Raw genomic sequence first — 26,278 nt, forward strand, 5'->3', positions numbered from 1 at the left:
TAACAATATTTATATCTTACTGGGAACAAAACAATTTATGCATGTTATTATTATCATGTGTTTGAGTGTGGCTTTACACTTTCTTCAGTTAGTCCAAAATGAAAATTGACATGATGGTTAACTATAAGTTATAATGCATATAAGATATGTAAAAATACTATTCTTAAAATTTGGATTAAATAATATTGGATATCAAATTATTCTTACAAACAAAACAATGAAAACAGATTCTCCTTTATATATATATGATAATTATTTTTTATTCATAGTAAGTTAAATAATAATTAGTTAACATGTAAAATCAATAAGTACAGGCATTTGGGCTAATCCAAACATAAATGGGCTCAACCTGGTTTTTTTTTTTTACACTTATTTATGCTAACATGGGAAGCCTGGTTATATGTTTAATTTTTGGAAAAATTATAATGATGTCTCAGGAAAAAAAAAATAATTCTCAGTAAGTCCCAATAATAAGTGAATAGTTATCATTTACTATCCTAAAACTTGTTATTGCAAGTTGTTCTATTGTCATTGGGATTTAAAAATTATTAGTAATTATATTCCTTACTTGGTATTTCATAATAATTGTCCCTTAATTTTTCTAAGCTTAGTCCTAAGATTTTTATTTTTCTTTTTCTTACCAACTTAGTCCTAAAATTTTTTAGACTCACGCGGGTAGCCCAAATTATTAACTCTAGTTGAGTACACGCACGTGACAACCAGACGTATCCTAAAAGATGGCAGGCATTATTCTTTGTTGCCATAATAACTAAGTATTTAATTTATCAGATACTGTTCAGAATATGAATCCATTTAACTTATTTTGCAAACCAATCAATTAAAGAATATATATTCAAGTTTGTAAAACCATATCCATAATATTTATTTCTTGCGTGAGATATTAAGTATTCATTGTAATAAATATATTATTTCCATGTAATTCATCTTGGTTTCACATATAAATTCAAAGCCATTCTCCTTCCTGCATATAACATAAACAATATTTTCTGGTGCTAATAGCAAAAATAAAATAAAAAATAAAAGAAATGGCCAAAGTTTCATAAAATTTGGTTTGCTTAATGGTTTTGTTTACCATTGCATCAGGTAACTCCCCCCCCCCAACCTTCTCTTAAAAACATTTAATAGTTCATGACTTAGGGGGTGTTTGGATAGAAACCAAACCATGGTTTCAGAAGTGCTTTTACGGATTACGAAGTAAATATGTGGAGGAGGTTATCTCATTTTGCGGAAAAGTGCTTCTGAAATCTAGGTTTTGGTTTTGCCAAACACTCCCTTATTAATAGTGCGTATTTTATAAATTTTAGGTCATATTTTTTAAGAGAGTTGGGGAATTCATAAATATTTCTTACAATGACAAAGAGAAAGGGCCAATACGTGTGCAAATGGGCTAAAAAATTTATATACAAGTTTAGATTGAAAATAAATCTTTATAATTTTGAATCATCCGATCATCTGACACAATGATGCCAAGCACATATTTTATATATAAATATATAGATTATTGACCCTCCAAAAAATTATTCATAAAAAATAAAAATTTAATAATTGGGAATTATCTATTTGTATGTCTCATGGTAGGAATGGTGCCAAAAGTAAGAGCACAAAGACAGCGATGTGTGAAGGGCATCCCATTCTGTGATCCCAAAAAATGTGATGCACTCGATTCAGACAGCCGCTGCAAGGTTGGCTTCTGTGTTTACTGTGAGAGACTTCGCAATGATAATAATAGGGTTAATATAACGATTGGTCCTTATAGTTTACCTCTATTTTGCTTTTGGTCCCTGAAATTTCAAACCGGAGCTTTTGGTCCCTCAAGTTTAAAACCGTTAGTCCCTCTAGTTTAAAAAGGACTTGGTGTTTGTGTTAACGGTGTTAATTATACTGACTTGTCTTTTAATACTGTTTAATTTGTTGACGTGGCATGCTGTATGGACTTATGGACTTAATTTGTTAACAATCTTCATTTAGTGACTCTCCCATGATTTCAGTCGAGAACATTTACTAAATAGAAAAGAATGATAGTGACTCAACCAAAACCCAAAGTCTATGCTACAAAGTATAGACTAAATTTGTCATTAACATGTAATTTCAGTCCAAAACATGTACGCATGGCAAACCCATGATTATTTAAAAAAAAAAGACAAAGCATATACTATAACCAAAGAATCGAATCATGAATTTTACTATTGTCATTTACTAAAACAGAGCACATTTTATCATTGTACAAGATATGGAAGAATCACAAAAATCAGTCATCTCTTTACTTTCTATATGCCATCTACCATATGAAATTAATAAGAAAACTAATCATCAAAGAACAAACCACAAAAAAACATAGCACCGAAGCTCTATTGATTATGGAACCAATAATAATAAAAACAAAGCATTCAAAGACCACACCACAACAGACCATTGCTCGTGCTCTTTTCGAATAGACTAACAAGAAGAATCCTTACCTTTCAACAAAATGAAATGCAGACGACAATGCTCCTGTGACCTTTACTGACCTTTGCCCACAGTCGCCGGAGTCAACTGCACTGATGACAGCCACATAAGGCTTCTCCGGTTGTGGGTCTAACTTGACCTAGCGCTTTCTTCTTTTTTCCTTCAGCCTTTAACCATTGTTTTTTTCCCAGTCAATCATGCGCGTGCGTTTTGTTTCAAGTGTGGGTATTGTTTTGTTTTTTCTTTGTTTTTTTTTAAATCACAAATCTAGGTTGGCAAACTAATCACTAAGCCTTGTTGCCTAGTCAACATGCCATGTCAGCAAATTAAACGGTGTCAAAAGACACGTCAGCATAATTAACACCGTTAACACAAACACCAAGTCCTTTTTAAATTAGAGGGACTAACAGTTTTAAACGGAGAAAACTTGAAGGACCAAAAGCTCCGGTTTGAAACTTCAGGGACCAAAAGCAAAATAAAGGTAAACTTTGGGGACCAACCATTGTATTTTCCCATAATAATAATTGTACTACTTTGATTTGTATCCCAAACAATCAATAAGAATAGTTATATTCTTATTTGGAATATTAAATTGAGTCATGTATTATATATTTGATTTGTCTTTTAAGGTTATAAGTGGAATAAGGCCTACAACGTCCCGTGATAGTCAAGTTTTTATGTCATTATGCTACAAGGTCTGTCACACCCAAATCCTAGTCATCCCATAAAACAGAAAGAAAGAGGAGTCACCACCAAAATTTTAAAAGGTTAATTTTGAAAACCTAAAAATATATGGTCTACGAAAACTGGATAGGGTTCGGGAGTCGATTGTACGTTGAGAAGGTGTTAGGCACCTTAAAACACCCGTTCAAGAGAACGATTACCCTAAGTTGACTACTCAAAATTAATATAGCCTTTTTAGTTATACTTTAATTACCCTAAAAAAAAGAAACAAAGAAAAAAATTTTATTTACAAAAACAAAAAAAAAATTATTTATAAAGTTGGACTTGACCTAGGATAAAAACCTAGGGCCTACATAACCTTTAGAAGGATCAAAGTCCACGTAGTTCGGGGGTAAAAAATACGTGTCACTTGGTTGGTATTTTTTAGAAAATATTTATTCAATTAAAAAAACAGTGTTTTTGGTGGGTTTGTATTTTTTTCATATATGAAAACAAGTTTTTGTTTTTATTTTAAAAGTATTTTTTGAAAGTAATTTTAGATTATCCTCCCGACGAAAATTCCCATAACCTCACACGGGAGAATAATCGTTCGATCCTACGAAGGTTCTAAAAAAACTCACACGGCTCTAAAAAAAACATTTTTGAGATTACATATGTACATATTTAAAAAAAGATTTTTATTCTATTATTTATTTATAAACATGGTGCCAAACTTATTTTCTTTCTTTTTATTTCAAAAGGAAAATTTACACAACCACAGTGGTATTCCTGCGGAGACTCTCATAATCTTACACAGTTTACCAATAAATCTAGATACTTGCGGAGGTTTTGAAAACCTTACACGGTAAAGATTTTAAAAGAGAAGTACTTTTGAAAACAAAAAGAAAGAACACAAAAAAATAAGTCAACATGAAACTCAAGTTAAGCATAATAGATAGGAATGAAAATTCATACTTGATGCTCCTCTTATCAATTGGTTAAAAAAAATACATTGTATAATGAGCCAATAAATAAAAACTATATACACATATTAGTAAAAAGACATGAATAAAAAATAGAGTAAATAAAATAAAATGAAAGTTAAAAAAGAAGAACATGTGGGGGATAAATAGATAAAGGCATGTTTCGAATAAATCAAAAGAAAGAAAGGAGTAGTGAGAATTAACTAAAATCATGTAGGATTCAACTCTCTAGCCATCACTGTCCTAGCTTACAAACATGATAACAATCACAAGAACAGAGGATTTCCTTGGGTAGAAGAAAGAAGAAGATGAACAAAGGGTTTTTCTCTAGTTAGACCTCCTCTCTCTTTCCTCAACCCAACTTATTGCCATGAAACAAGATGATAGAAAAATTCTCTACCTTACCTCCTTTCTTCACTGGGAAATTCTGACTGCCTTCCTCTAATGCTTACTCTCCTATTTATAAGCACCAGCTAAGGTTTTCCAATTTTCCTCTAATTTTTGTTTTTTTCCCTTAATTGTGACTCATAATGTAATTTCTTATTTAAGTACCAAATCATTATCAAATTGTGAGTTTTATTTTTGTTTTTGTTTTTTTATTTTTTCTACTATCATAACTCCAAAATATGTTTCTAAATTGAGGAGCCAATAATCTTAAATGAGAAATTTTTATTTTTAATTTATGATTTTTCTTATTTTCCTCTTTAATGTGTCCACCTCACATTTCCTAAATTGGCTTTTAATTCTCATATTTTATTTTATTGCCACTTATTGTAAGAGGTATATTCTTATTTAATTTTTCTTTTTTGATTTGCCATATAGTGGACTTCTCAAACTTAGCCCCTAAGAAAGAATCAAGAAGGATATTAATCTTTTATTATCCGTTTTCCCCTTTTTCTTTAATTTCATTTATGTTTAATAATTTTGTGGGACCCAGACAAAATTAGATGTTCACAATTGCTCCTCTTTACTTGTTCGTAGGTGAGAGAAGTGACTTTCTCGCCTATGAAGCAAGTAAAGACAAGAACACGTATTTTGTCTGGCCAAACATGCAACACAAGCAGATGGAACCAAGTTGTTCTAGATACAAAAGAAGGTTGAGACAAAATACACTGTCCATGCCCCTCTTTACTTGGTTCATAAGAGAGAAGACAAGGAAAATAGGCTAGTAGAATTGAACGTTCACATATTTTGGAGTGCCTATTTGTATAGGACTTTAGTATATGCCTGTCATTACAAAGTTTTGGAAAGGGTGCCAGCCGGTACTGGGCTTTGAAGAAGTGCCAGGTGTTAACGCTTTGGAGAGGCGCTAGCCGCTATTAGGCTTTGAGAGTGCCTGCCGCTATAGGGCTTTGGAGAGGTGCCAGCTGTTAGTGGGCTTTTAGAGTGCTAGCCGCTACTGGGCTTTAAGGGTGCCTGCCGCCAGAGGGCTTCCGAGAGGTGCCAGCCGCTACTGGGCTTTGAAAGGTGCCAGCCATTACTAGGCTTTGAGGGTGCTTGCCGTCACAGGGCTTTCAAAAGAGGTGCCTGTCATTACTAGACTTTGAGGGTGCTTGTGACAACCGTTCTTTTAAAACCCATTTAGATCAAAATTTTCAATTTATTCGAACGATTAACCATGATAGAAAAGAAGAAACCTTAAAATTTTAAAATCGCTATCATGGTTAAAAGAAATAAACTTATATTACGAGCCACATCAATCGTTAACTTGGGTCTTGGACTTTCAAAGTCCAGAAATATCATTCAACCGTTAGCCCAAACCAAACTTATGCTTTCAAACACACGAACTAATAAAATATTTTAATATAAGTCATAGAGCCCATTAGTCAAAAGTCAACACTATCAAATGAGTGTAATATGCAAATTCTTAAATATCTCTAGCCTTCTAATGACCTCCCATATCAGATAGTAGTAATTTAAAAGTATTAGTTTACAGCACTAAAGTATATGGGCCCTATGTGGCAATATATAACAAGTCAGCACATAGAACAAACACAGGGAGGCTATACAAGCTATAACAGCACACTATGCCTCCGGAGCCTTCCTTGATGGGCCACCACCTGAACTATCGCCTGAAAATGTTAAGCCACACGGTGAGACAAATGCCTCAGTAACCAACTTTCCAACTCATCATACATACTAACATGTGCTCGTGAGGTGTCAAGTGGGATAATTATTAAACCTCAATATCTACATACCAATGAAAATACAAATATGTATACTCAAATAATCTCAATCATCCAAACCCTCATTACGGGGGCTAACACACAAGCCATATAAGTCTATCCCTCACTATAAGGGATCAAACCGACCTATAGGCCTATCCTACACTTTGGGGGACGATTAAGTATTCACAAAGGTTCATCCCTTATTATAGGCCTATCCCACACTTTGGGGGACGAATAAAAAGCCACAACGGTCTATCCCTTACTCTAGGGACGAAGGAAGAAGCCAACCAATGTGCACCAATGGCGGCCTTACCACGTGGTAGGATAGCACTCAATCTAAAATCCAAATAACAACCAACCATTCACAATATAACAAAAATGTCTCAATCTTTTCCCAGTAAAATCCATAAGATATAAATCATATATCTTTTCCAAACTTCTCAATCACAACTCCAAAAATCCCACAAGACAATTTTCATAGCTCAAAAGATATAATTTATCTACTCGAGTTTCAAATAACAAATCATTATACCAAAATAGCAAAATACTCACAAACAACATATTAGCTCATATAACAAGTGGAAAGTGGTTACCTCTCGCCAAAGCAATACTAAGGATTACCACAAGGTCAATCCTTTGCTCAACCAATAATTAATCTACACAATTAATATAAACTAATAAATTAATTAAACTTCTCTATATTAGTTAAATTTCTACTTTAATTAAATTTTTATTCTAAATTCCCGCAACTCTCATAACCCAAAAATTATTAAGTATTTTAGCAACAATTTAAAATTTCTAACAAGCCAAATTATTTATTTACTACCTCCAAATTATTTACCTTAATAAAAAGGATTTTCAACAATTTCCAAATATAAAATTATTATGTTATAAACTCTAAAAATCTTCATTTAAGTTTAAGCCTCAAAATCAAACTATCAAAAATTCAATAATACTTCAAATATTTATAAATAAATAATCTAATAAAAACTTTAATGGTATAACTACCATATATATATTTTTCCGTAAATAATAGACTTTTTAGCTACAATAATTATTTTAAAACCTCCAGTCAACCAATAAATAAAACTAAACTGATTAAAATCTTAATAATATGCCAAACAACCCAAATAAATTACTTAACTTGAATTTAATCGGTAAAAATATGGTATATCTCATAAATGACAGATTTTCAACTAAATAAATTAATTTAAATACTAAAACTAACAAATAGAGAAATCTAAATCGGTTAAAATTAACAACTCATTCACTTCTAAATTTCTATAGTCATCTTTTGTCAAAACTCAATACTTAGATCATATATAAGTCTCAAAATTTTCTCTAATAACTACAGTAATACTATTATTACGAAGCATAAAATATATAAGAAATATTTATGAAGAAAATTTGATGAAAAGAGATAATTTCATGTACCTAAAATATCTTCAAAGCTTGCTCTCTGCTTCACCGGTATGCTCCTCTCTCTCACACACTTCAGCTCTCTCTTTCTCTCTTTTCTTCTTCTCTTTCTCTCTTTCTTCTTGCGTCTGCCGAGGGGAAATGAATGGTGGGGGGTATTTAACACCCCCACACAATTATTGGGGGAGGGGAATTTCAAACCCAACCCCCACGTTTTTCACCCCCAAAACTTTCCACCCCCCCAACTTTCCACCAAAATGTCGGTGGAAAGTTGGACCTTTTCTTTTTTTTTAAATAATAAAATATTATTATATTATATTATATTATTTTTTAATTACTTTTTTTAGGATATTACAGTGCCTGCCGTTACAGGGCTTTGGAGAGGTGTCAACTGCTACTGGGCTTTGAAAGGTGCCAGCCGTTACTAGGCTTTGAGAGTACCAACCATTACTAGGCTTTGAGAGTGCTTGCCGTTATAGGGCTTTGGAGAGGTGCCAGCCGTTACTGGGCTTTAAGAGTGCCTGCCGTTACAGGGCTCTAAAAAGAGATGTTACTAAACCTGTGATATCTCTTGTAATGTGATGCATTGTTGAGTAAGCGTGCAGATCAAAATGATGCTTATGATGAAATGTTGCTTAGGATGGAGATGAATATGATGCCGACTGGTATGATGATGTTGTGTTGATGCAAAAATGCAGTACAATAATGAGGTGATGATGCTAACAATGCTTATGATAAGATGCTAATGATAAGATGGGGACGATGAGTACAAAAAAGAGATAGAGAGAGAGAAAAGAAAGGAACTATGATGATGCCTCCACTCTGTCGCACTCCTAACTAGTACCCCTTATGCTTACTTGATATTGTAGGATGTTCACAATCTCATGTCAAGCTTCGCATGAGTACCATAGTTCTGAGCCCTCTAGCATAAGTCATATTCTCTTTGATTTGTTAACCCCAAAGTGGAAATCTATTTAGGACTCCTGCTAATGATCTTAAAATCGCACGAGTTATTTGGGAGTAAAGGACACCATTCGTTATTATTATGAATACTTATCTAGATAAGAGTTGCTTTTTCATCAAAAACTAGCTCTTATACATAGTATGAAACCAAGGTACATGTGATTAAGGAAGAAAAAGCACAAAGAATAAAAAAGGACAAGGACCCATTTGAAAGAAATGGTCCCCTTAAAGCATGATAGGAATGTAAATTAGCACATGAAACTTAAAAGAAAAAGTCCTGAGGCAGATAGGAGATCCTTCACTTTTGGCTCCGCATAGCCCTTTTGGATGTTTTGCTTTATTGCTAGAGATATGCATTCTTTATTCGAGTGATAATGGAGCTAACCTAAGTAAAACACAATCAAGATGCCCATACGATGGATGTCCCAGGTTTACAGGGCTAAGAATTCCCCTTATTATTTGCGTGTGACTTCATTTCATTCTCACTCTTCATGTCTTAGTTTATTCTTCTTGCTCTAACTTTTGTCTAAGCTGCCCTTTTGGGTTTTCGACTTAGCCAGGTTTTCCTTTCTTCTTTTTTTTTTTTTTTGCTCTAACTTTTGCCTAAGCTGCCTTTTTGGGTTTTCAACTTAGCGAGTTTTTCCTTCCTTGTTTTTTTTTTTTGCTTTAACTTTTGCACTGATCGCCCTTCTGGGTTTTCAACCTAGCGAGCTCCTCTTTTTTTTCATTTTTTTTTTGTTCTAACTTTTGCCTAAGCCACCTTTTTGGGTTTTGAACTTTACGAGCTTTTCCCTTCTTTTTCTTTTCAAAAATAATATTTCTTTACAGCATCTGCGTTGATGGACCTCATTAATTCTTGACCTTCCATGTCTGTCAAGATCAACGCACCTCCAAAAAGAGCGTGCTTAACAATATATGGTCCTTCATTGTTTGGGGCCCATTTACCTTGATCATCTTCCTGATTTGGCAAGATCTTTTTAAGGAACAAGTCTCCCATTTTAAATTCCCTGGGTCATAGCTTTCTGTTATAAGCCCTTGCTACCCTTGATTGGTATAACTGCCCATGACACATCGCGGAGAGCCTCTCCTCCTCAATCATGTTTAATTACTCAAATTGAGAATATATCTATTTACTTTCATCTAAGTCAGACTCAGGCAATATTCTCAAAGATGGAATTTCCACTTCAATTAGGGTTACGGCTTTCGTGCCACATACTAGGGAATAAGGAGTTGTCCCTGTTGAGGTATGCATGGTGGTACGATACCCATGTAAGGCATGTGGAAGCATCTCATGCCAATCTTTATAAGTCACGGTCATCTTTTCAATAATCTTCTTGATATTCTTATTTGCTACCTCGACTGTACCATTCATTTGCGGCCTATAAGGTACCAAGTTGTGATGTTTGATTTTAAATCGATCACATAACTCTTTGACTACTATCCCATTGAGGTTTAGCGTATTATCAGTGATGATTCTCTCTGGTAACCCACATCTACAGATGTTATTGACCTTCAACAATTTGAGGAAGATCTTCTGTGTAATACTGGCAAAGGAACTAACCTCTACCCATTCAGTGAAATAGTCGATAGCAACAAGGATGAAATGGTGACCATTTGAGGCCTTTGGGTTGATCGGGCCAATTACATCAATGTCCCACATAGAGAATGGCCAAGAAGATGCCCGATAATGCATAGGAGTTGGGGGAGCATTAGCCTTATTAGAGTAGATCTGGTACTTATGGCACCTCCTAACATAATTGATGCAATCTTTCTCCATTGTGATCCAATAGTAGCTACATCTTTGAATTTGCTTGATCATCGTGTGACCATTTACGTGCGTACCACATATGCCCTCATGGATTTCTGTCATAATCCTATGTGCTTCTTTAAGATCCACACAACGCAACAATGTTCCATCAAAACTTCTTTTGTACAAGATATCATTACTGATGAAAAACCCCATAGCCATTCGTCGAATGGCTTTCTTTTGGCTTTGCGTGGTGTCCAGTGGATAACTACAATTTTTCATGTATACTCTGATATCGTGATACCATAGTGGCTTATCATGCCCCTCTCTAATATTTAAGTAGAAGGCCGGTGACCTCCTAATTTCAATCTAAATTCACTAGACATGGACCCCACAATTAAGCAGAATCATGGCTACCAAAGTAGTTAAAGCATCGGCAAAGCAATTTTTGTCTCTGGTCATATGATGGAAGCTGATCATCTCAAATTTTTTGATTAACTCCACCAAATACCCTTAATAAGGGATTAATTTGGGTCTTTAGTTGCCATTCTCCGCCGGTTACCTGATAAATTATAAGAGTCGAGTGAGCAAAAACTTCTAGGCTCCTAATGTTCATGTCAATGGCAGCTTGAAGGTCAGTAATGCAAGTCTCGTATTCAGCTATGTTATTGGTGCAGTTTTTCTAGCTTAATGGCAACAGGAAATTGTTTTTTGCTTGGGGATAATTACTACCCCGACACCATTCCCATGCATGTTGGCAACACCATCAAAGTATATTTTCCATTCTTTTGGCTTATTTGTCTCATCCTGATCCTCTCCCATGGCACATATGTCTTCATCTGGGAAGTGAAAATCTAGAGGCTAGTATTTATCTATGAGGTTCTTTGCCAGGTGATCGGCTATTGTATCCCCTTTGATGGATTTTTGAGAAACGTACTTTATGTCATACTCAGACAATATTACTTGCCACTTAGAAACCCTACCTGCAACATATGGACTTTCAAAGATGTACTTGAGTAGGTCTATTCTAGAGATTAGGCAAGTGGTGTAATAGAGCATATATTGCCTAAGCATCTTTGTAGCCCATACTAGGCCACAACAAGTTTGCTCAATCGCTTGATAACAAGATTCGCAATTATTAAACTTCTTACATAAGTAGTAGATCGCTTGTTCTTTATGCCCTGATTCGTCCTGCTATCCCAACATGGCACCCATGGAGTGAGGACGTATTGTTAAATAAAGGATTAATGGTCGTCCCAGTGTAGGAGAAACTAGAATTGGTGGATTCGAAAGATAATCCTTGATCTTATCAAAGGCTTGCTAGCAGTTATCATCCCACCTTTTGTAGAGTTCTTCTTCAACAGTTTGAAGATTGGTTCACATGCAATAAACCATGCAATGTAATTTAGCCGCCCTAGAAAGCTTCAAACTTCTTTCTCTGTTTGGGGTGGCAGCATTTCTTGAATTGTTTTTATTTTTTCAAGATCTATTATAATGCCTCTTTGACTCACAATGAATCCTAACAGCTTCCTAGATAAAGCCCCAAAGACACATTTGTTAGGATTCAATCGAAGCTTGTATTTGTGCAGCCTCTCAAACAACTTCCTAAGTACTACAACATGACGTTCACCTTCTGCAGACTTGGCTACCATGTCATCCACATATACTTCGAGCTCTTTATGTATCATATCATGGAAAAGCACTACCATAGCACGTTGGTAGGTTGCCCCTGTATTCTTTAACCCAAAAGGCATCATGTGGTAGCAATAAGTCCCCCACTGCGTAATAAAGGTGGTCTTTTCTTTGTCTTCTTCATCCATAGGGATTTGGTTGTATCCTGAGTACCCATCAATAAATGAGTACTTGTAATTGCGAGCTGTATTGTCAACTAGGACATCAATGTGGGGTAACGGGAAATCATCTTTTGGGCTGGCTTTATTTAGGTCCCTGTAGTCAACACACATTCAAACCCTGCCATCTTTTTTTAGAACAAGAACAACATTGGTTATCCATTGTAGATATTTGGCCAGTTCTATAAATCCTACCTCTAACTGTTTCATCACTTTGTCTCGAACCATTAATGACATGTCAGAAGCCAACCTTCTTAACGTTTGCTTTTTGGGCTTGATATCAGGGAACAAGGGGATCCTATAAGAGGCGATATTCGGTTCAAGACCTGGAATATCTCGGTAAGACCATGCAAACATATCCATGTATTTTTAAAGGGCTTTATCATCTATTTCGTCTTTGGGTTATCCACTAACTTCAATTCTTTCTTTTCATCATCAATGCCCATGTTTACTACTTCAATTAAATCTTCATATGGGCATAATCATCTTTTATCAGATTCAAGAAGTTTTGTGTATATTTGGATTAACTCTTTATCATCACTCTCAAAATCATGCATATTAATAGTAACAAGCAAATCATCATTCAAGGACTCGGAAACTTCTGCGTTGGACAGGAGTTCCGAAGAAATCAATTTCCTGGAGGGTGAAAAGAGAGAATGAGAATGAATAGAGAGAAAGAAGACAAGAAATAGATGAAAGAAAATATGAATTTTATTCACATAGTTTTTTTTTTATTCATACCTCATATAAGAGTTTTGCCTAAAGGCATTTGAAGGAAAAGCAAATGACAACTTCCATCTAAACAAGTTACTCTAAGGTAATAAAGTCGAAGTTGTCCTCAAACTCTCCATTTTCTAATGCTTTTCCAAAATCATCAGCTGAGATCATGTGTCTTTGCCTTTACTAATTAAGGAAACCATTGCAACAATTGGCTTGTTCAAGACTTCTGTAGGCTTTGGGAATGTTGTCTTTGAGTAAGGAATCTCATAGGATGCCTTATCCTTCAAACTTGCTTGCTCTTTCAATTGCCTTTCTAAAGAGGGCTCATAGCTTAACCCTTAACGTTTATGATTTTTAGGCAAAGTTATTGGGGATATGATGCCCTGGAAGTGTGCACCTAATCCTCCACCAAGCTTGAACCCATTCTTTTCCATCATCTTGGTAACTATAGAATTGACATTTCTACCACCCTTAGACCTTTCAACTTCGAAGCTTGAGAACATCCCCCCTTCATCATGTTCAGTAGCTTTGATTTATGGAAGAGAAGTCGGCCTACTCAGCGTGATTTCTTCTTCCCCCTTAACTAATATAACCTTTCCCTTGTCAACAAATTTGACCTTTTAATGTAAGGTTGAAGGCACAACCCTAGTTAAGTGTATCCATGGTTGTCCCAACAACATCAAACATGATGGGTCAATGTCCATTAGCTGAAAGTCTGCTATGAACTCGATTGGTCCAATTTGCAAAGGCAATCAGACTACTCCTAGAGTATCCCTTTAAGTACCATCGAATCCTCTGACTAGCACGTTACTCCCTTCAATCTCTAAAGCTTCTATTGTGAGACGCTCAAATGCGCACAATGGCAATACATTTAATGCTGACCCTCCATCTATTAGTACCTTGGCCACAATGAACCCTCTACACTTTAAAGTAATGTGTAAAGCTTTGTATTGATTAGCAGCAGATCGAACAACTTCCTCTTTTGTAAATGAGAGAGTAGATATTACTTTCACAATATTCATGATGCTTGCTACCTTTTCTGGGGCTATATTGGATTGCACATATGATTCTTCTAATGCTTTTTGTAGAGCCCGACGATATGGTTTAGATCTAAGAATTAAGGAAAGCACCAAGATCTTTGCTGAGGTTTTCTACAACTGATCTATGATGCTATAGTCGCTTTTCTTCATTATTTGTAAAAATTCTTCATCGCTTCTCTTCAGGTCAAAGCCTAATGGGGTTTTAGCCTCAGCACACTTCTTCTTCCCAGTATCAGCTGGAAGGTAAGCTTTCCCACTTCATGTGACCCCTGTCAGATGAGTCACTAATTCCTTATTGATCTCAGTATTCATTACTTGTTCTAAAGGTTTTTCTATAGTGCCATTATATCTCCATAGAACAGCATGATTACTATGATATGGGAATGGAGCTAGCACATTGATGGTCATAGAGGGTTGTTACCATGGTGCCATAATAGTGAAAGAGACAATATTAGAATCCTCTTTCAGAATTGGTTCCTTAACAATGAACTCAATAGGCTTCCTATCTACCATGGCTACTTCTTCCTCCTCATGAGACATATAGCTTGCTATTTTGAGGTGAGTACATGTGCTGTCAACGTTAGTCATGGGACCTTTTGGGCATTCAATCCTCTCAATAATGTTTACTTGCTTCTCATCGTTAGGTAAAGGATTGGCATTGATAATGGAACTATCATTTTTCTTTAGTTGGATATGATTGGAGTCAACCAGGTCCAACACGTTCCTTTTAAATGTGATGCAATCCTCTATTGAGTGTCCCGGGACACCCATATGATATTCACAGTAGGCATTCGGATCATACCAAGATGGATAAGGGGGTTGTGGTTGCTTATAAGTACGTGGCCCCATCAATCAAGCTTCCAGAAGCTGATGATACAGTTCAGCATTTATCATGCCAAAGTTTGGCCATTGATGTTATCCCTCTGCTGCTAATTTCTCTGGCCCACAACTTGTCCTTACCTATTTGACATTGGGTTGCTTCTTGCTTGCCTAAACCCTTCTCCCCCATTTTGGGGTTTTCTAGTAGTTTGGATGAAACTCACTTCACCATCCTTTTTCTTCATGCTTTAGCCCTTCTCAGGTTGTTCTCTCCTTGTGGAGTGGCGATCCTACCATCGTGTATGTCGGCATCGATTCTCTCCCCGATTTCAATCAAGTTGGAAAAGTTTGTGACATGTGTTTCCACCATGTATTTGTAATATGGATCCTGTAGGGTGCGGATAAAGTAGGAGCAAAGTTCAAATGGTATAAGAGGAGGCCAAACTTGCACAGCAGCTAGTCCCCATCTTTGAGCGTAGTCTTTAAAGGTCTTAGTAGCTTTCTTGCTCATGCTTTTTAACTGCTCTTTGGTAGGAGCAGTATCAATATTAAACTTATATTACTTCATAAATGCATCAACCAAGTCTCTCCATTTCTTGATCTTAAACTGATCAAGTTGCATGAACTATTCCAATGCCGATCCTTCAGGATTTCATGGAAGAATAACAGCAAAAAATTCTCATCTTGAGACCACACAAACATCTTGGTGCAATAAGTTTTAAGGTGATATATTAGGTTTCTAGTGCCATTGTACTTATCGAACTCTGGCACCTTAAATTTTCTAGGGATCACAACAAATGGCGTCGAGCACAACTCCTTTAAGTCAAGTGAACTCCAAGTGGTTGAGCCTTGGAAGGCCTTTAGCTGGTCCTTCATTTTACCTATCTCTTCCTTCCATTCATCTTTCTTTCTAGTCTAGCGAAGAATATGGAAATAGTAAGTTTCGTCATCACCTAGCTCCTCCTTAGTGCTAGCTTCTGGTGGATTCGGGGTCTTATTTAGTTCTTCTTGCTTTTCTTTTCCCATACCTCTAACTACGCTAGCTTCAACATCTTCCTTATATGTTTCGGGCTCCCTTGATTCCTTTTGAGTCTTGAGGGCCACAGTTAAAGCAGCCGGCATTTCCTTCAAGCCAGCTATTTGAGATTCCATGTGTGATATACGTTCATTTAGAGTCTCATTCTTGTTCGCACTAACTGCCATTTGTTGACACGAGAGCGCGTATTATAAGGACGCTTAGATAGAGCAATGTTGAATCACCTGATAAGAAAAAAAAATATAAAATTTTACATTAGATTGACTAAGTTTATGCCTTATTAGGTCACATAGGCAGAGAAATTTTCTAGCACCCCTCGGACTCCTCTGAGAATGCATTATTCCACAGGGATGTCTAGGGTTAATCGTTAGATGAGAAGGACCTTGAATCCTATCACACCTAAGACCTTAATCATTGTCGTTAGCCCTCCTTCAAGAGTGCATTACTTTAGAGTTGATAATTAAGAAGGGCCTTGAGTCCTATAATCTCACGATAGACTATCAGTTCATAGAATACCTCTAATCTCCTTCGAGAATGCGTTACTCTATAGGGAGACTTAAAGTTGATCGTTAGATAGAAAGGATCTTGAATCCTATTCAACCTAAGATCTTATTGATGATCGTAAAAACAGGTATAGAAATGAACATCAAAGCGTATGCCAAAATATTCTTTTATTCAGTAACAAATTCTTGATAATATCAAAATTTCATTACATTCTTCAATTCTCCCATGATTTGGTTACATAAATTGAAAAATTCAAATATCTCTTTAGGCGAATTTAGCAGGCTAATCATGCCTGTTGCACACTTGAATGCTTTGATGAGTTCTGGGATGTTGGTAGTGGTAAAATTAATAAGCTCCCCACACCTCTTTATCATATTCATCTGCTCATGATAAAAAGTCTCCCACATTATTGACACCTCTCTTTCTTCATTCAACTTACTCAAGAGATTTTGAATTGTTTCAGCTGTGCTTCGCTGTATGGCAATTAATTCATTCATCTTGCTCTCTAAGAGTTGAGTAAGGTTGTCAACTTCTTCTTCCAACTCCTTAAGTAAGCCATTATCTTGTAGTTCTCTTTCAAGTGACTCTTTTTCTTTAGCCATCTTTATTAGTCGGGCTCGATTATTCTTCATTTGTTTCTCATTTTCCTACATGGCCTTTCTTAACTTCTCATTTTCCTTCTCTAGCTGCATAATTCTTGAGCTCTCATCTAAGTCTCTTCTTTCTCTTTTCTGCCAGTTTTTCCCGAAGAGTAGTGCACTCATTCTCCAAGTGGCTTAGATTTTGTTTGGTTCTTCAGTCTATCTCAGCAAGCTCTTCTAATTCTCACTCCCTTGTTTCTAAATGCTTTGCCAACTCTTTGTTCACTACTTGGGCATCATTTGCTAATAAGGGATCTTGAGAGGCATAAACAGGATTAGCCCTCTCAATTCTTTTCTTTAGCCAAACGTTATAGTCTTGTGTTATACCTATTTCTTGTTTCCCAAGCTCAGCCTTTCCCTTATACATCACCTTACCCCAGGCTTCTTTAATTCTTTGGCACATCACCTTTGTGTCATCTTTCTCATGGAGAAGGTATATGGCCTACCTTTCTTTCTCAGAAGGAACCCTTTGTTGAAATGCTAGCTGTCTTAGTGCTAGAGGGATTATAATTAACACACTCTCTAGGTCCCATGAGAGGCACATTTGGAAACTCCCCGCAACAATAGATGACGTCGTTGCCTTCCTACCAATCTATCTTCCACAAAAAGGAGTCTTCTGTCAACTATGAAAAGGTCATCTTCCACTCATTCTGATTCATTTCATTGAGTCTTGGTAAGTTCTTGAATGAAATGAGTGGATTGCGATGTTTGTCATCCCTCTTTCTGAAGAACAACTGCTTACCGTATAAGTGGCTCAACATCCATATATCAAGCATTACGAGGCAATATCTCATCCGACTGCCTTTCTTCATATGACACTGAGATAATGACATGTAAGTCTCTGCCAAGATCGTAGGTATCGGATTGGCTTGATGATACTCCACTGATTGGAAGACACTGATGGCTCCAAGGTCAATCAATCCCACTGACGAAAGGAAAAATGATGGTATCGTAAATGGCCAATGCAAAGATTCTGCAAAAGCTTTTCCAATCTTGTTGTATTGCAAGGTGTATCAAGCGAGCTTCCACGTCAACTTGGCGATTCCCATGATTTGTCCAGGGCAAATGATTCGTATCTCACTTGTGTGAACTCCTAATAACTTTGCTATCCCTCCTTGGGAAGGCAAATGCCATTGATATTAATAGACTTGACTTTCTTTCTGAATAGGCATCCTGAGGATCTCTCCATACTTCTCAGTAGTTGGGGTTATTTGGAAATTGGAGAATGTGAAGCATCTTAGCGAGGCATCCTAATACTGGCCTAATTCTATTAAAGCCTCCTTATACACCGATACTTGTAACAGATTGGGGATGTTGTCGTATTTGTTCTTAAAGCCCAGCTTGATTGAACCCTTAATTAAGCAGCTTAGGTGCACTAAACTGTCAAGCGGTTCGACTTCTGCAACTAGCCTAATACCCTTTCCTTTGTATATCTTTTCGTGGGAGCTTGATCTGAACTCAATTCTTGTGCCATCAAACCCTATGCCAACTTTTCACAATTACTGGATGACTTGCCAACCCTCCTGGAAAAGGAAAAGAAAGGAGAGAAAATGGAGCGCCAAGATATGCTTTAAATGCAATTAATAATATGCATGTAGTATGAATGATGACATGTATTTCAAGTCTTAATATGGTTTATGGACATTAGAAAAAAGAACTTCATCTCCTCCAAAGGCCTAATACCTCACAGGAGAATGAAGTGCACATTAACTTGCGAATAGTCCAGACCAATACACAGCTAAAGATTTTATAAATAGTTATTATGTTCAAGGCCCATATTAAATGACTATCCTGTAGTGATATGCCATGGGCCTTAAAAGTTGATCCCTTCTGGGAATATTTCTAAAATGATGAATGTGATGATGTCATGATCTGTTAGGGTTGGAGACCCTTAGACTAAGGTTAATTATCTAATGCATGCATTGTCATCGTGATGCATCTATATGCGGAATGATGTGAGATACATACTCAGATGGAGCAACAGTCAGCCGCTTAATCCTAGGGCAACATTAATTATGTATGGATGATGATGATGATGATGCATTAAAAGAAAGTGAATATGCTCTCCATTGTCCTATTTTAGGAAGGATCCTAGGCTAGGGATTTATCCTATGAAAGGAATGTACTAACCAATTAGGTAGGTCATTAAGTTTTCTCTAATAAGTACACTGATTTTAGGGTTGTTCTAATCCTCACAGGCAAAGGTCTCCTAGCTGCCCTCATCATAAAGATGAAGACCCTATTTAATAAGGTTGACCCTTCGAGAACTTAAAAGTTCCACAGGGATCAACTCCATTAAATAGGTAACAGCTAAGATGAAATCTTCACAGTAACCTCCAACGGTTCTGAAAACCTTACAGGGAAACCGTTAGAAACTTCTGCTCACTAAGTTACTCATAGACCCAGGTATAGGGCCCAATGTGTGTGTGAGGTAGATAGTGTAGTTGTTTAGTATGTGTGAAGAGCATACAAACCCATTGACCTAGATTCTACCCAACCCTCATCTGCTAATCAGATCATAGAATAAATAAAAAAAAGGAAACAAATATTAAAAACTCGATAATAGAAATCAAGTAATATATAAATCTAAGAAATAAATAAAGAATAAATAAACAAATAAAAGAAGGGTAATAAAAATATAATTTAGGCCATATCATTTTAAATAATCAACTTAAATGGGCTTGACTCTCAAATGTCCCCAGCAGAGTTGCCAAACTGTCGTACCTAGATCCTGGTCATCCCATAAAACGGAAAGAAAGAGGAGTCACCACCAAAATTTTAAAAGGTTAATTTTGGAAACCTAAAAATATATGGTCTACGAAAACTGGATAGGGTTCGGGAGTCGATTGTGTGTAGGGAAGTTATTAGGCACCCTACAATACCTGTTCAAGAAAACGGTTACCCTAAGTTGACTACTCAAAATTAATATAGCCTTTTTAACTATACTTTAATTACCCTAAAAAAAAGAAACAAAGAAAAAAATTTACAAAAACAAAAAGAATAAATTATTTATAAAGTTGGGCTTGATCTAGGATAAGAATCTAGGGCCTACGTACCCTTTAGAGGGATCAAAGCCCATGTAGTTCAAGGGTAAAAATGTGTGTCACTTGGTTGGTATTTTTTAGAAAATATTTATTCAAATAAAAAAATGTTGTTGGTGGGTTTGTATTTTTTAATATATGAAAACAAGTCCTTTTATTTTAAAAGTATTTTTTGAAAGAAATTTTGGATTACCCTCCCTGCAAAGGTTCTTATAACCTCACAGAGGAGAATAATCGTTTAAGCCTGTGGAGGTTCTAAAAAAACTCACACGGCTCTAAAAAAACATTTTTGAGATTATATGTACATATTTAAAAAAGATTTTCTATTCTATTACTTATTTATAAACATGGTGCCAAAGTTATTTTCTTTCTTTTTATTCCAAAGGGAAAATTTGTACAACCACAATGGTATTCCTGCGGAAACTCCCATAGTCTCAGACGGTTTACCAATGAATTTAAATACCTGTGAAAGTTCTGAAAACCTCACGGTAAAGATTTTAAAAGAGAAGTACTTTTGAAAACAAAAAGAAAGAACACAACAAAAAAAGTCAACATGAAACTCAAGTTAAGCATAATAGATAAGAATGAAAATTTATACTTGATGCTCCACTTATCAATTGGCTAAACAAAATACATTGTATAATAAGCCAATAAATAAAAACTATATACACATATTGGTAAAGAGACATGAATCAAAAATAGAATAAATAAAATAAAATGAAAGTTAAAAAAGAAGAATATGTGGAGGATAAATATATAAATGCATGTTTCAAATAATAAAAAAAAAAGGGGAGTAGTGAGAATTAACTAAAATCATATAGGATTCAACCCTCTCGCCATCACTGCTCTAGCTTATAAACATGATAACAATCACAAGAGCATAGGCTTTCCTTGGGTAGAAGAAAAAAGAAGATGAACAAAGGATTTTTCTCTAGTTAGACCTCCTCTCTCTTTCTCCAACCCAACTTATTACCATGAAACAAGATGATAGTAAAATTCTCTACCTTACCTGCTTTCTTTATTGGGAAATTCTGACTACCTTCATCGAACCCTTACTCTCCTATTTATAAACTCCACTTAGGGTTTCCCAATTTTCTTCTAATTTTTGTTTTTTTTATTTTCCTTAATTATGACTCATAACGTAACTTCCTATTTAAGTACCAAATCATCATCAAATTGTGATTTTTTATTTTAATTTTTGTTTTTTTATATTTTCTACTATCATAACTCCAAAATATGTTTCTAAATTGAGGAGCCAATCATCCTTAATTATACTGCATGTCTTAGGATCTCAGGTCGGAAAAGTGCTCAAGATGGATATGACTACGCTTAAACGAAAGAAAGGTCAGTTTGCACGGTTGTGTGTGGAACTGGATTTGAGTGCACCGCTTCGGTCGTTGATCCTCATAAATGGCAAGGCAAAGAGGGTGCAGTACGAAGGTATCCATCTGATTTGCTTTCGATACGGACGGTATGGGCATGATGAAGACCATTGCCCGCATAAACAATAGAACGTCACAAACGTGCAAAGCCAATGCTTGGGGGGGAGATGGCCGAGGAGTTGGCGAAGAAGGATGGGGGCCGAGGTGCCATGGAGGAAGGTCAGCAGGGCGAAAACCTATCAGAAGAGGTGGCAGGAAAGATCTACGACAATTGGATGGTGGTGCAGCGACCGCGACGGCCGACGCGGTTCGCTCATCGGATGGTGACCCTTAATGAAGGTAGGCGGGATTCTAGGCTGCAAGGAGGGAGTGGTTCTCGCTTCCAGGCATTGAATGTGGAGCAGAATAAGGGAGTTAATGGTGGATCCCAACAAGTTAGCGAGAAAAGTCCGCTCGGGAATATTTCGAATCTGGTTCCTAATATACCATTCCAAAGACAAGGCTTAGAAAAGGGCTTGTCAGGTGGGCTGAATAAAGGGAAGATGAGTGGGCCAATGAGAAAGTCTATGGGAAACGAGATCAAAGCTAAAGAAGTGAATAACAAGGGAGAACGTAGTAATGGTAGGTCCAAGTCTCAGGAAGTGGAGTCGAGTGACATAGACATCCTCATGCGGGCAAAGGAGAGGTTGGGCTTGGAGAACGAAGTTAAGAGGGAGGGAGAGCAAGAAAATGGAATGGACCTACCGGTAAGAAAAATAATAGAAGGGGAGTCTAGTGAATCAAGAAACGGGAACACTCGGACCCCAAAACCTGGTGGTACCGTAATGGTAGAAGACGTAGAAACAGCAGGGAACCCGATAGATCCTGGTGCAATGCAGGCGGGGAATTTCTTCGTTCACTCAAACCTGTTGTCGGCCGACCAAAGTGGTATAACTATGATGGACCTGGGTCATACCCAGGATGAGACTTTCCAGTAGTCGAGCTCTTTGTTCTTTCCTTATGCTGTTTGTTATGATGAATACAAATATTATAGTGTGGAATTCAAGAGGTGTTGGAGGGAAGGCCTTTCCGAGGCTCCTCAATGAATTGCCCAGGAAGTATGATGCGAAGTTTATAGCTATACTAGAACCAAGGCAGGGGAGAGCAAAAGCAGAGTCTCTGGCACGTCGAATGGGTTGACTCAAGCTAGAAGTGGTAGATACAACGGGATTCAGTGGAGGGATATGGTGTTTTTGGGATAAAGAGGTAGATTTTACAGTGACCCAGAAGTCATCACAAGTGTTACATGGCTCGTTCAATATAGGCAAAACAAGTGCTTGGGATCTTTCTATAGTCTATGGTCACCCGAATAGGATCAAGCGGCGCTCCCTTTGGGAAGAACTTCAGCACATACATGCTACTGGTGTTGGAAAATGGTGTGTGGCTGGAGACTTCAATGCCACGTTGCGGGGCAATGAACGAGTACCTACGAACAAAGGCTTGAATGGTGCTGACAAATCCTTTGTTGATTGGGTTCGAGGTTGTTATTTAAATGAAGTTGACTTCCAAGGTCCACGTTTCACATGGAGCAGGGGGAACTCGTACAGCAGAATAGATCGCGTTCTTGCTAACTCTGAGTGGTTTGAGACCTTTATTGACGCTTCGGTCTTGCACCTGCCCAAATTAAAATCTGACCACTGCCCTCTACTGGTAAAAATGAACAGACAACGCAGAAGTAGGGGCAAGACAAACCACTTTCGCTTCTTTGCCCCCTGGGTTACCCATGAGGGCTTTAATGATGTTGTGAAAAATGCCTGGAGAAGCTCCAATAGCTGGGAAGCTAACGTGGGAAACTTTAAAGAAGACGTGCTGGAGTGGAATCGTTCAGTGTTCGGAAATATTAATAGAAGGAAGGCAGGGTTACTAGCGAAACTAGATCGGCTAAATAAGATGCTAAAAGCACCCTTTTGGAGCGAAAACGGCAGGAAACTTGGGAAGATTTAGAAAGGTGTCTAATTCAGGAAGAGATTATGTGGCTTCAGTGTTCGAGGTGCAACTGGTATGTGAATGGCGACAAGAATACACGATATTTCCATACAGTCGCTAATTATCGACGACGTAAGAAAATAATTGAGGCGCTGCAAGATGAGAATGGAAATTGGAGCTATGATCCAGACGTACTGAAGAGAGCAGGAACCAGATTCTTTCAGGAGTTGTACCAGGGTGAGACTACGTACTCTAATTTTGTTAACTTCGGGAGATGCTTTCCTACTGTTCGGAATAGTTGCCTGGAAATGCTAGATTCAGATATTACTAGACAGGAAGTCAAACTAGCGGTGTTTAGTATGGGGGTGCTGAAAGCTCCAGGACCAGACGGATTGAATCCGCTTTTTTTCCAAAGTCAATGGGAAGTGGTAGGGAATACAGTTGTAGACATGGTTCGTGAGATTTTTTCCAACCCGACAGAAGTGAAGAGAATAAACAGCACGAATATCGCTCTTATTCCTAAAGTGGATTCCCCACAGTCGTTTAAGGATTTCCGGCCAATTAGCCTGTGTAATGTGGTGTATAAAGTGATTACTAAGATTCTTACTAACAGACTAAAGAGAATTATGCCTGAAATTATAGCCCCAAACCAGTGTAGTTTCGTACCTGGACGACAAAGTTCTGATAATATTATCTTGGCACAGGAAGTTATTCACTCTATGAGGAATTTGAAGCGGAAGAAAGGATTTATGGCATTGAAAATTGACCTGGAGAAAGCTTATGACAGGATTCACTGGGACTTTGTGATCCAATGCTTGAAAGAGCTAAAGATCCCAGACAGATTTTTGAACATCGTCTATCATTGTATTACTTCAGCTGAAATGCAGATTATTTGGAATGGGTCTAGGGGGTGTTCATTTACTCCAAGCTACGGAATTAGACAAGGTGACCCCTTATCACCATATCTTTTTGTACTAGTGATGGAGAAACTTGCTCACCTGATCCAAACCAAAGTGGAACTCGGCAACTGGCTTCCTTTTAAACTGAATAAAAATGGCACAGAAATCTCTCATTTGTTTTTTGCAGATGATTTAATACTTTTTACGGAGGCAAGCATGGAGCAAGCCGGGGTTATTAAAGCCTGCTTAGATGACTTTTGCTCGGCAACAGGAGAAAAAGTAAGTGAGGCTAAGTCAAGGATTTTCTTTTCGTCAAACGTGAACCACACGCGAAAGAATGAGATTAGTGGATTTCTCGGCTTTACCCCCACTACAGATTTGGGGAAGTACTTGGGGGTCCCCCTACATCACCAACGTGTCACCAAGCAGACGTATCAATATGTGTTAAACAAAATGGATAACAGATTGTCAAGCTGGAAGGCGAACGCTTTATCCATGGCAGCTAGGCATACTTTGGTGTCTTCAGTAGTGGCGGCAATTCCATCATACACCATGCAATCAATGATGATGCCTGCTGGTGTTTTAGACGAAATTGACAAGCGAGCTAGGAATTTCCTCTGGGGAAGTACAGGTTCGGCGAAAAAAATTCATCTGGTCGCGTGGGATGATGTTTGCAGAAGTAAAGAAGAGGGAGGCCTTGGGCTTCAGAGTGCAAGGAAACATAACAAGGCTTTCATGATGAAATTGGGATGGGGTTTGGTAAATCGAAGAGAGACTCTTTGGGTGAAGCTTATGCGGGAGAAATACAAGTGCGGTAATGACATACTTCCAACAATTGGCAGGAAGAAGGTTGAGTCACAGGCTTGGAAAGGTGTTAGGCAAACGTGGGCTCTGACACAAAAGGGTATTGGTTGGAAGCTCGGCGATGGTAGTAGGATTAGGTTTTGGGAGGATTGTTGGATCCCAAACCATGAGAAACTTTTGCAGTTTGCGATCCGGGAAGTCCCAGAGAGTATGTGGGAGGACCGTGTCACTACCTACGTGTCCGATTCTGGTACTTGGGAGTGGGAGAAGTTTGCAGAATTTCTACCGAACACGATCTTGAACACCATAAACCAAATGTATCCCTACATACGTGGGGAGTCCTGTGATAGACCGGTCTGGAAAGGGTCGAGCAATGGAGAGTTCTCAGTTAAAGCTGCGTATAGCATGCTGAGTGGTGAGAGATTCTTTTCGAACAAGGGGGTCTGGAGAAAGATATGGAAAATTCATGTGCCTCAGAGATGCAAGACTTTCTTATGGTTATGTGCTAGAGGACGGTCGCTGACGAACGATGCCAGAATGGAGAGAGGAATGGTGCATAGCAATAAGTGTGTTTTCTGCGAGAATGTAAAGGAAGATACTTTGCATGCTCTGAGAGACTGTAGCCTCGCGTCACCATGCTGGGAGAGAACTGTGCCTAGACAGCTACATGAGAAGTTTTTTCGTCTTGATGATCCTGTACGTTGGTTACTATGGAACCTGTCTCAAACTGAGAAGTACTCTGGGGTCACGTGGAGCACTTGGTTTGCCATCTTGTGTAGACACGTGTGGTTAAACAGGAATGAAGGAGTTTTCCAGGATAAGGCGATAGGGCCACAAGGGGTAATCTGCAAAGCGAGGGCACAAACAGTTTGGGCAGATGCAGGACTCTGTCAGTTGGATCTAGAGCAGTCTGGTGCAAAAGGGTGGCAGGCTCCTTGTGTGGGCTGGATCAAGTTTAATGTAGATGGTGCTTGCTCATTAGCGGGGAACACGACAGCTTGTGGTGGTATTGCGCGCAGGACTGATGGAAGGTTTGTGCATGGCTTCATGTTCCATATGGGAAGGGGTAGTAGTCTTCGAGCTGAGATTTGGGCAGTGGTTTGGGCCTTGAAAAGAGCTTGGGACCTGAGATGGCGTAAGGTTATTGTAGAAACGGATTGCTGGGAGA

At 37.6% G+C, this 26,278-nt stretch overlaps 1 protein-coding gene across 1 annotated transcript; it reads left to right on the forward strand.

Annotated features, from left to right (window-relative positions):
- The first annotated feature begins 21,373 nt into the window (after positions 1 to 21,373).
- Positions 21,374 to 23,425, forward strand: LOC114738708 (uncharacterized). Its single transcript, XM_028926776.1, has 4 exons — positions 21,374 to 21,500; positions 21,572 to 22,369; positions 22,476 to 22,616; positions 22,746 to 23,425. The coding sequence occupies exons 1-4, from the start codon at positions 21,374 to 21,376 to the stop codon at positions 23,423 to 23,425; spliced, it is 1,746 nt and encodes a 581-aa protein (XP_028782609.1).
- Positions 23,426 to 26,278: the final 2,853 nt, after the last annotated feature.

This window comes from Neltuma alba, unplaced genomic scaffold (assembly GCF_004799145.2).
Source record: "Neltuma alba isolate B1F8T4 unplaced genomic scaffold, ASM479914v2 tig00002811_pilon, whole genome shotgun sequence".
NCBI classification, from domain to species: domain Eukaryota; kingdom Viridiplantae; phylum Streptophyta; class Magnoliopsida; order Fabales; family Fabaceae; genus Neltuma; species Neltuma alba.